Source organism: Stegostoma tigrinum, chromosome 14 (assembly GCF_030684315.1).
Source record: "Stegostoma tigrinum isolate sSteTig4 chromosome 14, sSteTig4.hap1, whole genome shotgun sequence".
NCBI lineage: Eukaryota > Metazoa > Chordata > Chondrichthyes > Orectolobiformes > Stegostomatidae > Stegostoma > Stegostoma tigrinum.
Window position 1 is genome coordinate 24,635,007 of NC_081367.1, and position 15,167 is coordinate 24,650,173.

At 43.7% G+C, this 15,167-nt stretch overlaps 1 protein-coding gene across 1 annotated transcript in view; it reads right to left on the minus strand.

Moving 5' to 3' along the window:
• The window catches only part of dock10 (dedicator of cytokinesis 10), a 320,275-nt gene that overhangs the window by 25,188 nt on the left and 279,920 nt on the right, over positions 1 to 15,167 (minus strand). Inside the window, exon 50 of the mRNA XM_059651053.1 lies at positions 2,349 to 2,495. Coding sequence (XP_059507036.1) covers positions 2,349 to 2,495 — 147 coding nt within the window. The remainder of the gene's footprint in view (positions 1 to 2,348; positions 2,496 to 15,167) is intronic.

Genomic DNA, 15,167 nt, shown 5'->3' on the forward strand with positions numbered 1-15,167 from the left:
TTGCCTCTTTGTAGGTTACGTGGAACAGTCCCTCTTCCGCACCTACACAGGCCCCAAACCCCACCTCTTCCTCCGTTACATTGATGACTGTATCGGCGCCGCCTCTTGCTCTCCAGAGGAGCTCGAACAGTTCATCCACTTTACCAACACCTTCCACTCCAACCTCAAGTTCACCTGGGCCATCTCCAGCACATCCCTCACCTTCCTGGACCTCTCAGTCTCCATCTCAGGTAACCAGCTAAAAACTGATGTCCATTTCAAGCCCACTGACTCCCACAGCTACCTAGAATACACCTCCTCCCACCCACCCTCCTGCAAAAATTCCATCCCCTATTCCCAATTCCTCCGTCTCCGCCGCATCTGCTCCCAGGATGAGGCATTCCACTCCCGCAAATCCTACATGTCCACGTTCTTCAAGGACTGCAACTTTCCGCCCACAGTGGTCGAGAACGCCCTTGACTGCATCTCCCGCATTTTCCGCAACACATCACTCACACCCTGCCCCCGCCACAACCGCCCCCAGAGGATCCCTCACATACCACCCACCAACCTCCGGATACATATTGTATCCATTGCACCCGGTGTAGCTTCCTCTACATTGGGGAAACCAAGCGGAGGCTTGGGGACTGCTTTGCAGAACACCTACGCTCAGTTCGCAACAAACAACTGCACCTCCCAGTCGCAAACCATTTCCACTCCCCCTCCCATTCTTTAGATGACATGTCCATCATGGGCCTCCTGCAGTGCCACAATGATGCCACCCGAAGCTTGCAGGAACAGCAACTCATATTCTGCTTGGGAACCCTGCAGCCTAATGGTATCAATGTGGACTTCACAAGCTTCAAAATCTCCCCTTCCCCCACTGCATCCCTAAACCAGCCCAGTTCGTCCCTTCCCCCCACTGCACCACACAACCAGCCCAGCTCTTCCCCTCCCCCCACTGCATCCCAAAACCAGTCCAACCTGTCTCTGCCTCCCTAACCTGTTCTTCCTCTCACCCATCCCTTCCTCCCACCCCAAGCCGCACCTCCATCCCCTACCTACTAACCTCATCCCACCTCCTTGACCTGTCCGTCTTCCCTGGACTGACCTATCCCCTCCCAACCTCCCCACCTACACTCTCTCCACCTATCTTCTTTTCTCTCCATCTTTGGTCCGCCTCCCCCCCTCTCCCTATTTATTCCAGTTCCCTCTCCCCATCCCCCTCTCTGATGAAGGGTCTAGGCCCGAAACGTCAGCTTTTGTGCTCCTGAGATGCTGCTGGGCCTGCTGCGTTCATCCATCTCCACACTTTGTTATCTAAGGAAGCATTGTGTTGTGTGGGTACAGTTGCTCAGTTGTTAGCATTGCTGCCTTACAGCATCAGGGATCCAGGTTTGATTCCAGCCTTGATTCACTGTCTCTGTGGAGTCTGCATGTTCTCAACCATCTGCATTGGCTTCTTCCAGGTGCTCCCACTGTCCAAAGATGTGCACGTTAGGTGGATTTGCCATGATAAATTGTCCCGTAGAATGCAGGTTAGGTGAATTAGCCAGAGTAAATGCAGAGTAATGGGGATGGGGAGGCGGGGCTTAGGTTTGCATGACATGCTCTTCAGAGGATTCGTGTAGACTCAATGGAATGAACGATCTCTTTCTGCACTGTAGGGATTCTATGACACGAAGGGGCTTGTCGGGACTAGTGGCAGATGGAGATGTTGGGCTCAGGTTGGCTGGGGTGGGGGGTGCTGGTGGTGATGGGACGAAGGTTTGGGGATTGGAGGTGTTGGTAACTGACAAGTCACAGGGGGTAAAATCATGTTGGGTTAACATCAGAAATCTGGTTCAGAGATTCAGGAGTGTAAGGGGTCAGGGGAAGGATATTTGGACCATGTCTGCCATATCAGGGTGTAATGCATCAGTTTAATAGTTCCCCAACAGTTAGACTAGTTTTTAATTGTCTAACCTTCCTTGAGTGACTATTAGATTAACAGAAGCCGAACCCTCCAAATTTTCCAGCTTTAGTGGATTCTTGAGGAGGGTTCCATAGGATTTTCTCAGAATCTTCAGCTTTCTGACAATTCCCATGGAATAAGCTGAGTTTGGGATTCTTCAGGGTCTTGATGTACAACACAAGTCTGCACTGCTCCAATCTGGTAATCAGATTAGCCAGGCCAATGATACGTGCTGCTCTGGAGAATTAATGACACTTGAATTCAAATTCATTTGCATTTCAAAAAGTCATAAATTCAAGTGGCTCATTGATAACATACAGCAGACACATGATTAAACAATTAAATATTATTAAACTCTAGTTTTATATATATTTTTTAAAAAAACTAATTCATTAATTGTGTGTGCAGCTTTTACCTTGTTAGAATCTTGGATCATTTTCACATTCTCTGTTCCATATTTGTCTGAGTACAGTTTCAATAGCCTCTGAGAAATTTCTGATAGCCCAGTTAGTTTGGGTTCCTTATAAATATACTCTTTGCTGTCATCTTCTTCAAAAAATGCCTGACCAATAAAAACAAGTACAGAAATCAAAACACAGGTTTCATACAATAATTCAATTGGTTAATACAGTAGTTGACGGCATCGCACAGGCTAGAAGGGCTGAGGCCTAATCTCCAGTTTGTATTTTTCTCAGTCAAAATTTGGTTCCGACATGCCATAATAGCATTTTAACACAACCTTGGTGGAGTGCTTGATGAGGCCAAAATAAGTAAGTGTTAAACTTTCCTTTTAGGGAAAAAAATGGAATATTTCTGCAGAATCCAAACAGAAATTAATCAGCCTCTGGAGCCTCCAGGTCATCACAGCAAAACCCTGCTGAAATAACTCATCACAAAGATTCCAGCTCATGGGCAGCCTTTGCACCGTACAATTTTAACTATTGGGCCATCACTTAACTACCTCTATTCATCTGTTAACTGCAAATAGCATGAAATTTTTTCAAAACTTTGCTGGTGGGAGTAAAGATTAACATTCATTGTGCAAAAACACACAACTAATATGTCCCCCAGCCTCACCCCCATCATGCCTCAAATCACAAAAGAATTTCAGAAGACAATAAATGAAAGTGGAAACAAACAGTATGGAGGAGGAGGTGCAAACAGTTGCATTAAAAGAGTTGGAAGAAAAACAACTTTTAATTTCAACGCAAATTTGAGCTCAAACCCCTAGTATTTAATAATGTTGTTAAAATATTAATATGTTAGTTTACATTATTTGGATAAACTATACAGAACAAATTCAACAAAATCCAAGTATGTTATGATGGCTCAACCATTAAACCCAAGTTCATATCAATCAAAACAGCCCTGTTTTCAATTTTCTTTTTAACACAGAACACCCAAGAAACTTCAGAGCGAAGAAATGTCCCCGTGTGGTTGGAGCGATGGGTTGTGAGGAAACATTTTACAGCATCAAGAGACGGAGGAGGCTGTTTGTGAGAATGGGGTCAAAGTAGCTGAACGCGTGGCATCAACAAGTCGCATTGAATGTGTGGGAGGTTAGAATCAGAAAACCAAAGGGTCTGGGCTAGAACACAAGATGAGAGGAAGTTGCAAATGTAGAGGCGGAAAGTAGCTCACATCAGTCTCAAAGATTTTAAAATAATTGTTTTAACACCGAAACTTTGTAGACTTTTAAATGACTCATGGATAGGCACATAGAGGATAGTAAAACATCAGGTATGCAGGCTAGACTGATCTTAGTAGGCTAATAGGTTGGCACCACATCGTGGGCCGAACGGCCTGTACTGTTCTATGTTCTATGTTCTATGTTTTTAAGATTAGAATAGAGAGGTGCTGTTATGTAATGGAAAATGAGTGAAGAACAGAACATGGAAAGCACACTTTTGGACAAGTAGGAGTTTGGCTATAAGGCAGAACTGTGGTTAGCCTCATAGCACCAGGGACCTGGGTTGAATTCCAGCCTGAGGTGACTGTCTGTTTGGAGACTGCATGTTCTCCCTGTATCTGCACAGGTTTCTGCTGGGTGCTTCAGTTTCCTCCCACAGCGCAAAGATGTGCAGATTAGGTGGATTGGCTAAATTGTCTACGCAGTCTAGGGATGTGTAGGCTAGGTGAATTAGTCATAGTGCACATGGAGATATCGAGATAAGGTTGGGGGCTGGGTTAGGGTGGGATGCTCTTCCGAGGGTCTGTGCATACTTGATAGATCAAATAGACTCTGTCTGCACTGTAGGGATTCTATGAACACTGGAGACCAGCAAGAGGTACGCTTGAAGAAAAGTGCCTGAAGAAAGCATACGTGTGGATAACTGGAACAGTGGCAGTCAGGATGCAGAAATCATTCAGGTAAATGTTGTTGTTTGAACGGAACTAGGAGACTTTGATGATAAAAAACTTGAGTCGGGGTCAAATAAGCAATGTCGTGAACCATTTTGCTTGGCTCCAGTCAACTGCTAAAGAGAACTAGATGGGAATCAGGAGTAAATGAATCAGGAGCAAATCTTTTTTGCAAGAAACCAAGAAGAATTCCCTCAATAGCATTCAGGTTCAATTTGTGTTAACTGGACTCAGCAATTTTTTTTCAAGTAAGCAATCTAATAGCACGGAATCATTGCAGAATAATGGATCACTATGTTCTCACTCTTTTAAAGAAGCCACTATTTTGATTCCTTCAACTATATTCATCATGTTGAATTTCAAGACATCCCAGAAATGAGGATCTGAATATTATGTGTTTTCAATAAGAAGCACGCGTGAAATGGAGAGAGGTACCAGGTCCCACTTTGCCTCCCATTGTTAAACTCACCACAATAACAGGGAGGGTGCAAATAAATAATTAACAGTCAGCTGTGCTCAATATCACCCAGCCTACACCATAATATGGTTGGTGTGAGTAGTCCATCTTTTAAAGTTTGTACAGCTGTGGGAAGAAAGATGATTTACTGTCTTTGGAAGGCATCCTATATGCATCAAAAATAGTACCATGTTCCTCTTGTCCCAATCTCCCTAATGTTATCAAACCTTCCTTGTCTAATGTCCCTCGATTATCTGGATCAAGGGATCAATTTGGCCTGCCTGCAGCTCTAGCATCACCTCCCATTGAGCACGGTGTTGCCAAGACTGCGGAAGCTGCTGGCTAATCAAATCGACTGACAACTCCAGAGGGTGGGATTTCATCCCACATTCCTCCCACAAATCTCACTGACTGCAGCAAGACAATATATTCTCCAAGCTGTGCTGCCAACACATTCCTCCCATAACAAACCCTTGTAACCTTTGTGGCAATTTCTAAACTGAAACAGTCATGCGTTACCTTTTTGTGAAGCTGAGTAATACTTCTATACCTTCAATGTTAATCAATTTCCAATTGTTTCTCAGAAATCCATGAAATGACTTCTTCTAGGCATTGCTGCCCCAGTTAATGAATGCTTGCACATTACCTCCAGCCTTGATAATCATACATGGATTGATTGATGTCAGTAAATCAATGGAATGTCTTTACGCTGTTTATACAGGGTGCGATATATTGTAGAATCTAAGTGACTGGGGCTTCTCCCACGAGCTGGAGAGCTGGTGAGAGTTCAATAATGGGTGGCTGTCTTCAGTAACAGCCAGTGCATTAACTGGGCAACAGTGAGACATCCCGAGGATCAAGGACACCGGAAAGCGAGACACTCATATCTAAATCTTTTTACAATCTCATCGCTCTGTATCTCAGTGCAACAATGGGCCTTGTCACCCCTATCAAACTCTCCACTCTTCAAGTTTGCATCACTGTCACCCAGGCCTCCCCACTGATGTTTGTGCCTTCAAATAACAACATTTGCACATTGGAATTAGAATCATAGAATCATATAGCATGGAAATAGGTCCTCCGGTCCACTCATCCATACTCACCAGACGTCCCAATTGGACATAGACCTGTTTGCCAGGATTTGGTCCATACCCCTTTAAACCCTTTCTATTCACGTAATCATCGGATGCCTTTTAAATGTTGTAATTGCAGCTCATTCCATATATGCACCACCACCCTCTGTGTGTAAAAGTTACCCCTTAGGTCCTTTTAAAATCTTTCCCCTCTGACCTTAAACCTATGCCCTTTAGTATTGGACTCACCCACCTTAGGAAAAGGACTTGGCTATTCACTATTTCCATGCTCCTCATGATTTTCTAAACCTCTATAAAGTCACCAGTCACTGAAACTGCAGGGGGAAAAGCCCCAACATATTCAGCCCCTCCCCATAACTCAAACCTTTCAGTCCCAGAAACTTCTTGTATATCTTTTCTGCAGCCTCTCAAGTTTAACAACATCTTTCCTAGAGAAGGGCGACCAGAATTGAATGCAGTATTCTAGACGTGGCCTTACCATTGTCCTGTACAGCCGCAACATGACATCCTAATTCCACTGCACACTGTTCTGACCAATGAAGGAAAGAGTGTCTAATGCCTCCTTCATTCCCCTGTCTACCTGTGATTCCACTTTTAAGGAACTTAATCCCCAGGGCCCTACCCTTAAGTGTTTCAGTCCCACCCTGATTTGCTTTAACAAAATGCAACACCTCACAATTCATACTTCTTTAACATCCACTTTTTGAACATTGCTAATAAAAAGACATTTATTAAAGATTTTCATTTTGGCCCTAACAAGACAATTCTTAATAGTTAATTTAATAATGGTCTAACACTGTAGGACCATTACCGTAAAGTAATGTATCATATGGTACAAATGTTATACCTTATATTTTGCAGCAATATTCAAGTTCTGTATCTCCAAACCTCCTGAAATTGATTTCATTTATTAAGCTTTAACTTACCACTAATAAACACCCCTTCTTTGACATTTGTGGTGAAATTTTATTTCACCACATTTTCTGTGAAGTCCTTTTTTGAACATTGTCCAACATTAAAGGCATTTACAAATTGTAGGTTGCCTTTATAGAATGTAATATAGAAAAATGTCAGAAAATGTCAAAAATGTTTAAATGTGTTATTTATTCAAAGGGCAGAACTAGTGAAATAACAAAAGCTTACTCCTGCATTATTATTTGAGGTCTGCCCTCATCAATAGGTCTTTTGTATATTCTCCAGTTTTAGTTTTCTCTGGAGTTTGATTAATGACTCACTGGAGAAGACTGACAAATGTTTTATTTATTATTGCAAAAATTGGTAGCTGCTCCATGATCTGTTTGAGTATGTAACTCCTTCTACATGCAGTAGATCTATTCGCATATTTAGTATGTGGGCTATGACCAGGAATTTGGGGGTTCGCGTCACAAGTCAAACTAGGCCTTTAGCAACATTAGGAACACAAAGTCTCATTTTCCAACTAAGTTCCAGGTGTCGTGATGAAATTATCAGTAGTGAGTGACAAAAGGCCTGTTTGTGGGAATCATTGTGCATTACTACCTAAACTCCTCATAATAGAAACATCAGAACAGGAGTAGGCCATTCTGCCCTTCAAATCTATAGCACCATTTAATGAGATCATGGCTGATGTGTGGGCTTGACTCCATACACTTGTCTTTGGTCCATCTTCCTTAAGTCCTTTACTTCACAAAAATAAATCTCAGAATTAAAATTAACAACTGAACCAGCATCCACTGCAATTTGTGGAAGACATCTGCCACCTGTTCTGTGTAGAACTGCTTCCTAACATCTCTACTGAATGGTCTGGCCCTAATTCCCAGACTATGGTCCTTTGTTCTAGAATCCCCAAATAGTAAACATGGCTTACCTTTATCTACCCTGGCTTTTTTCTGTTAATATAGAATCATAGAGTCATAGAGATATACAGCATGGAAACAGACCCTTCAGTCCAACCAGATGGCTCCTAAGATGCTGCTTCGCCTGCTGTGTTCATCCAGCTCCACACTTTGTTATCTTAGATTCTCCAGCATCTGCAGTTCCCATTATTTATGTAAATCTAGTCCGTTTTGCCACCATTTGGTCCATATCCCTCTAAATCCTCCCTATTCATATAACCATCCAGATGCCTTTTAAGTGTTGTAATTATACCTTCCTCCAACACTTCCTCTGGCAGCTTATTCCATATACACATCACCCTCTGCATGAAAGTTGCCCCTTAGGTTCCTTTCATATCTTTCCCCTCTCACCTTAAACCTATGCTCTCTAGTTTTAGACTCCCCCACTCTGGGGAAAAGACCTTGCCTATTTACCCTATGGTCACACCTCAGCATCCAATGCTCCAGGGAAAATAGCCCCAGCCTATTCAGCCTCCCCCAATAGCTCAAACCCTTCAAATGTGGCAATATCCTCATAAATCTTTTCTGAACCCTTTCTAGTTTCACAACAGTCTTCCTAAACCAGGGAGACCAGAATTGCATACAATACTCCAAAAGTATCCTAATGAATGTTCTGTACAGTCACAACATGACTGCCCAACTCCTATACGCAATGCAGTAACCAATAAAGACAATATACTAAATGCTTTCTTCACTATCCTATCTACCTGCAACTCCACTTTCAAGGAACTAAGAACTTGTACTCCAAGGTCTCTTTTGTTCAGCAAAACTCCCCTGGACCTTACCATTAAGTGTATAAATCCTGCCCTGATTTGCCTTTACAAAATGCAGCACCTCAAATTTATTTAAATTGAACTCCATCAGGCACTCCTCGGCCCATTGGCCCAATGGTATTCTGAAGTAACCTCCAATTTTAGTGTCATCTGCAACCTTATTAACAATACCTCCTATGTTCGTATCCATATCTAGGCACTTTTGTATTGTCATATCATTAATCACACACAACAAACAAGTTCTCACCATCTCATTTAGGGTTAAACCAAAATCAAAAGTCTCTGCCAGTTGTCCTAACCTCAAACCTCTGGATCTGAAACTGTCGAGTAAAACAGATCACATCTCAGAATTAGAAGAGGTTTGGTGTTGTAGTACTCCTCAGCTAAATCCATCAGCTCTTGAAAGGTTTTAGCATCTGGGCTTCTAATAACCAAAGTAGCTGGGGCTCCACAAGCTGTCACAAGAATTAGTCATTGCTTTAGTGTCTGCCCCAATGTCATTTGCCTGGAAAAATAATGCATTCTTTCCACATACAGGGCCCAGTCTTTGATGGCAGGACTGAACAAGGGAAGGTTCCCAAATAGCAGCATGATGCCAGAAATGCTTATTCCAACTCAAAGACGACTGATGCGAGTGAACTTATTCAGGGGTATGATTTTCTCTTGTCGCCACTGAAATAACTCCAGAGACCCCAGTATCCTGTCACCAAGTGGCCCTTTATTTACACACTGACCGAACTAGCTCAAGAGCCAGCTCCTAGAGTCAACCGAACTCCTGACACTCCTGTTTATATCTGTCAGCCAGGGCTCGCTGCTTGAACCAGGTTAACAGCCCCATTCAAGGAACTCATTTTCTATAATATCCACCTGGCTGACCTCATCTCAATCACTACAAAGAGAAAGAGAACAAACAATGATTGAAATTTGAAACAGTTGAGACATAGCGGACCAAACAGCTTCTTTCTAAGATGTGCTTTCAATCACTGAGTTAAAATCAGCAGATCATCAGGTAAGTGGCAATGTTGCAATCTTGAAGACTTAGATTAAATCATCCCTTAACCGTCCAAGTTCTAGAAATAAAAAACAGGCCTAATTTGTATATAACTAAGGAGTAGAACTGGATTAACACAGCAGGTTAAGCAGCATCGGAGGAGCAGGAAGTTAACATTTCGGATCCAGACCCTTCTTCAGAACTGGGGGAGGGGAAGAGGATTCTGAAATAAATGCGGACAGAGGGGGAGGCAGCTCGAAGATGGATAAAGGAGAAGATGGATGGACAGGAGACAAACAGGTCAAAGAGGCAGGGTTGGAGCCAGTAAAGGTGAGTGCATACGGGGAGTTAGGGAGGGGATAGGTCAGTCCAGGGAGGATGGACAGGTCAAGGTGGGGGCATGAGGTTGGTAGGTAGGAGATGGGGGGAGGGATTGAGGTGGGAGGAGGGGATAGGTGGGAGGAAGGACAGGTTGGGGAGACGGACACGTGCTGGTCTGGTTTTGGGATGCGGTTGCGGGAGGGGAGATTTTGAAGCTTGTGAAGTCCACATTGATACCATTGGGCTACAGGATTCCCAAGCAAAATATGAGGTGCTGTTCCTGCAACCTTCCGGTGGCATCGTCGTGACACTGCAGGAGGCCCAGGATGCACATGTCATTTAAGGAATGGGAGGGGGAGTTAAAATGGTTCATGAATGGGAGGTGCAGATATTTGTCATGAACCATTTCGACTCACCCTCCCACTCCTTGGACGACAAGTCCATCCTGGCCCTCCTGCAGTGCCACAACAATACGACCTGAAGGTTACAGGAACAGCATCTCATGTTTTGTTTGGGAACCTTGTAGCTCAATGGTGTAAATGTGGACTTCACAAACTTCAAAATTCCACCCCCCCCCCACCCCCCGCCGACCGCATCCCAAAACCAGCCCAGCTCGTCCCCGCCTCACAAGCCTGTCCTTCCTCTCACCTATCCCCTCCTCCCACTTTAAGCCTCACCCCCATCTCTGACCTAGCAACATCATCCCACCCCCTTGACCTGTCCGTCCTGCATGGAATGGCCTAACCCCTCCCTAGCTCCCCACCTAAACTCACCTTTACTGGCTCCATCCCCGCCTCTTTGACCTGTCTGTGTCCTCTCAATCTATCTTCTCCTTTACCCATCTTCTAAAGGCCTTCCCCTCTCTCCCTATTTATTTCAGAATCCCCTTCCCCTACCCCATTTCTGAAGAAGGGTCTGGACCCAAAATGTTTGCTTTCCTGCTCCTCTGATGCTGCTTGACCTGCTGTGTTCATCCAGCTCTATACCTTGTTCTATCAGATTCTCTAGCATCGGCCGTTCTTACTATCTCCATAATTTGTATATGCTCTTCTCATAACTTAACCCCTGAAGTCCTGGCTTCATTGCAGGTTCTCATCCTACCATCAGCCAAATAGAAATTCGACGCTGTGAATTACTAACATTGAAGTCTTAAGTGTGTACCTGGTGAGTGGAGCTTACCATTTTCTCTTCTGGAAGTCCATCTTGGACACCTTTTACCAACAACTCAGGCTATGCTCCATGGGCAGTGACCACATACATCCCAAGCAACTAGTGCTGGCATCTGCCATGAACCAGCCTAACCACATTGTCACGGTCCATGTCTGATCCACACACAGTACAATTCAACACTTTAATGCTGCACTTTGGACCACCTAGCACCTTTCATTGCAATGCTGCTGCCAGGACATTTTACACACAGGGACAGGCACCCATGTCACTGATTGGCCTAGGCTGCATCTCAAGGCTGGGCTGCTTGTTTCCTTTCTTAGCACTGACTCACTCAGCATCGACTTGGGTGCGCATAATATCCCTATCTTACCCTGCATTTTAGTGTAGCCTCAGCTGCAATTTAGAGGCCTATGGTACTTCTGTTTTGCCTTGCTGTTTAGCCTAAAGACAAAGCCAGATAGCTTGTCTTGTTTGTCAGCGGTAATGGGACAAGGGGATGGACATATTACAGTATGGCACAGCACTACATCAATCTTGCACCTACAGCATGTGCCAGCAGTCTGTGTGACAAACATACTGCATGTGCAAATACTAAATGGGCAGTAGTTCTCAATCAGGTGAAGAGGGGACGGCTGTCAGTCAGTCAATGGCATCATCCAATCTCATTCCAGAGGCTTGGACGAGGTTAGTCAGGATCAGGGGGGTAGTTTCACTGGGGATGGGCCACAGTCAGTCCTGTAGGTCCGGTGAAAACAGACAAGGGCGTCATGGATCATCTGTTAAAGAGTTTCATGGATGGCAGTCATGGTGTGGTCTGTCATTACTCAGTGCTGTCCGTCCAAGTTGGTCAGGGTGGACAGGGTGTGAGATTTGGGGTTGGAATGGGAATATTGTCAGTCTTAGGGCTTAGCATAATGAATGTCATGAGTGAGTATCCCTAGACCCTGTAGAAGTAGGGAAATGGTGGGACTCAACACTGGGGATTATAGGCAGCAGCAGCATGGGATACAAAGGGGTACAACAATGGTGAAGGGGGCAATTTAATATATGGGGTGTGGGAGCATGTGGGATGCTGCGGGGGTATGGCCTGAAGGTTCTGTGGATGGAACCTGATGACCAGGAGAAGCCCGATACTCACACATTCAGCGCGATCCGCATTGCCTTCCATGAGTTCCCTATGAATCAAAATGGCTTTAACCATGGCAGAGTGAGCAGTGTCACTCTTTGCTTGATGGCCAAAATGTGGCTTTCACTTTGATGCAATGGGAAGCTCTTCAAGGGGCATTTCTAACAATGATGGACCTCCAGAGTGCAGGTTGAAATCATTTGCTCATCAATAGGATGGTTCCTGGGAGACCAGGGCTACCCACTGAAGCTATAGCAGATAACTTCATTCCATAACTCCCTGTCTGGGGTCAAGTGCAGCTCATTCTTCAATCAGGGGCCTGGTGGAGCAGATGGTGTCCAGACAGAGGATCTGCTCATTGGACCAGTATTCTCTGGGTAGTGCGTACCATATATAATCATTGCATGTTAGGCTGTGCACAATACAGAACAAGCAAAGAAGGGATATCATAGAATCTAAAAAACTGAAGCAGACTTCCTCTTGAGAGAGAGGATGAGGATATTGATTAAGAGGAGCATCACCTGTAACATGATCCTGTGCTGCAGCATCCCTTACTACAAACAGACTGGACTTAATTGATACCTAGTTCCAATAGATTAGATCTGGGTATGATGATCAATTATTGAATGTAAAATTGTTGGTACTCAACATGTGAGCAATTTGTTTGTGAAAATGCTGCTTCTCTTTGACTTCTGTTCACTTTAGCTGATCATAAAAAGAAGTTAATTTTTTGAAGACTGTCCTCTACGTGACGGCTTCACATTCATCAAAGATATGACGCTGGGCTACAGTGGACGTTCGGGCAAGTGTAGCAATGAGTTAGGTAGCTTTGTAAAATGCAATGTGGTTGAAGACTGTTGAGTTGTGTCGCCTGACACTTAAAGTACCCTGGGTATAGGAACGGACACTTGTACAAGCAAGAATGCGTCAGCCATGCCACCAAAATGCTGTGATTTGTGTCATACATTGACGGTAAAGGGCAATTCTGACTGCCAACATTTCACTGAGCCTGAGGTTCCAAGATAGCATTTGTACTAGAGGGGTACCAGTATATACCGGGATGACCCAGCACTGGTGTACTTCAGCTATGGTGAGTGGGAAGTTCGGGCTAGTATCCGACAAGAGGGCCACCACCGTGGCAAGGTAGGGAGTTAATGAGGCAAGTTTGGATTGATAGTGTGAGAAGGTTTCCTCAGCCCTGCAGAGAGGAACCCTCCATGAAACTTGACTAAAATATGGTAAGAATCAACCTATGTTCTTCACCAACACTACTCTATTTATGTGGAATCAGCATTTTCATCAAAATTTCCATAGCATTTACATAAAGTTATGAGTTAGGTTTGATGTCTTAATTCAGGTAGAATTCTCTTAACACCTTAACTGTTTTTACAGGAATGTTATGATGTAATTTCTTTCCACTTCCAAAATTAACATCGAAGTAAAACCTAAAATTTGAAACATAAAAATAATGGAATTCAGTAACCTTGTTTAATTACTACCACAGCCTGGAAGAAATATTTTTACTTTGCTGCTCCACTATGTTTTCCTCTTTACCAATTCTTCCAGTATTGACATACTCTGAGTATGGTTGCACCGGTGACAAAAGCTTTATGAGACCTCATGCCAGTTTTCAGTTTTTATAAGATCCTGCATTGTATTTTAATAGCCTAATTGTTTGTAGGGGACCTATAGCCAAGCACAATCCTTTCCTTGTTTAATATTGACACTAATATTAGCCTGAGAAACATTGGTTTATTCAAAAAATCAACCATTGTTGCTATATCTGCAAATTATGTGTCAATATTCAGGTAGAGAGAGCAGCTGTAAGGTCCTCTGGGATAATGGCAACTTTACTTTATGAATATTAAAACCAAATAAAATTCTAGTAAAATGTGAGCAATTTATTTTTAAAATGATGATCATATTATTGTGGTGTAACACAAGATTAAGATTTCTACTCAGGGCAACTATTTTAATTGTACAAGATATTATAATCAATAAGAATTACATATTAATGCATCAGAATACTGACAGCATGTTACAATAGCATTGTAGTCATTTGTTAACAAATAGTGTCACCATGTGGAGTCTTCAAGAAATTACAAGAGCAAGCTTTATATAAAAATAAAAACAAACATCTCATCTGGAATTGGAAAAAAAATCCTTCTTTCCATCTCTGACTCCTCCTTTCTCTTCCTTGATATTTCTGTTTTCATTTCTAGGGATAGGCAGACCATCGTTATTCGTTACAAACCCACTGTTACCTTGACTGTGCATCCTCACACCCTGCTTCCTGTAAGGACTCTATTCCATTCTCCCAGTTTCTCTGACTCTTTCACATCTGTTCGGAAGATGCGACCTCTGCTGTTGGGGGTGGGGACAGGGACGAGTACGGGATGGTGTGGGGGATCATTCAGACATGTCCATCTTTGTCCTCAGCCAAGGATTCCCTGATATCATGGTTCACAGGTCCCTGAGCTGTGGCCAAGCCATTTCCCACAGCTCTGCCCTGACCGTTTTGCTCTCCTTTCACAACAATGATCATAAGCCGCCATTTCCTCCAACTCTTTTGGGATGCACAACCAAACACACGTTCCCCTCCCCTTCCTTGTCAGCATTCTGCAGGGACCATTCCATCAGGGACACCCTTGTCCACACCTCTTCTATTCCCAATACCACCCTACATCACCATGGCACCTTTCCTTGCAAAAGCAGAAGGTGCAATGATCACTGCCCAAGGCCCCAGGCTCAACAATAAAAGTGATTTACTTGTGTTGCATTCAATCCAGTCTGGTATTTGCTGCTCACAATGTGATCTGCTGTATGTTGAGGGGATGAAATGAAGACAGGGTAGCCACTTTGCTGAATACGTCCGCTCAAGTTGCCTGCAACTTGAAAACACCACGGTGTTCCCATGCCAATGATTCTGTCCCAGGCCTGCTGCAGTGCTCCAGTGAGGCTCAATGCGTGGATGAGGACCAATACTTCATCTTCCATCTAGATATCTTACAGCCTTCATGCTTCAACAATGAGTTTAACAATTTCAGAGAGTGAACAGTCCTTCCAT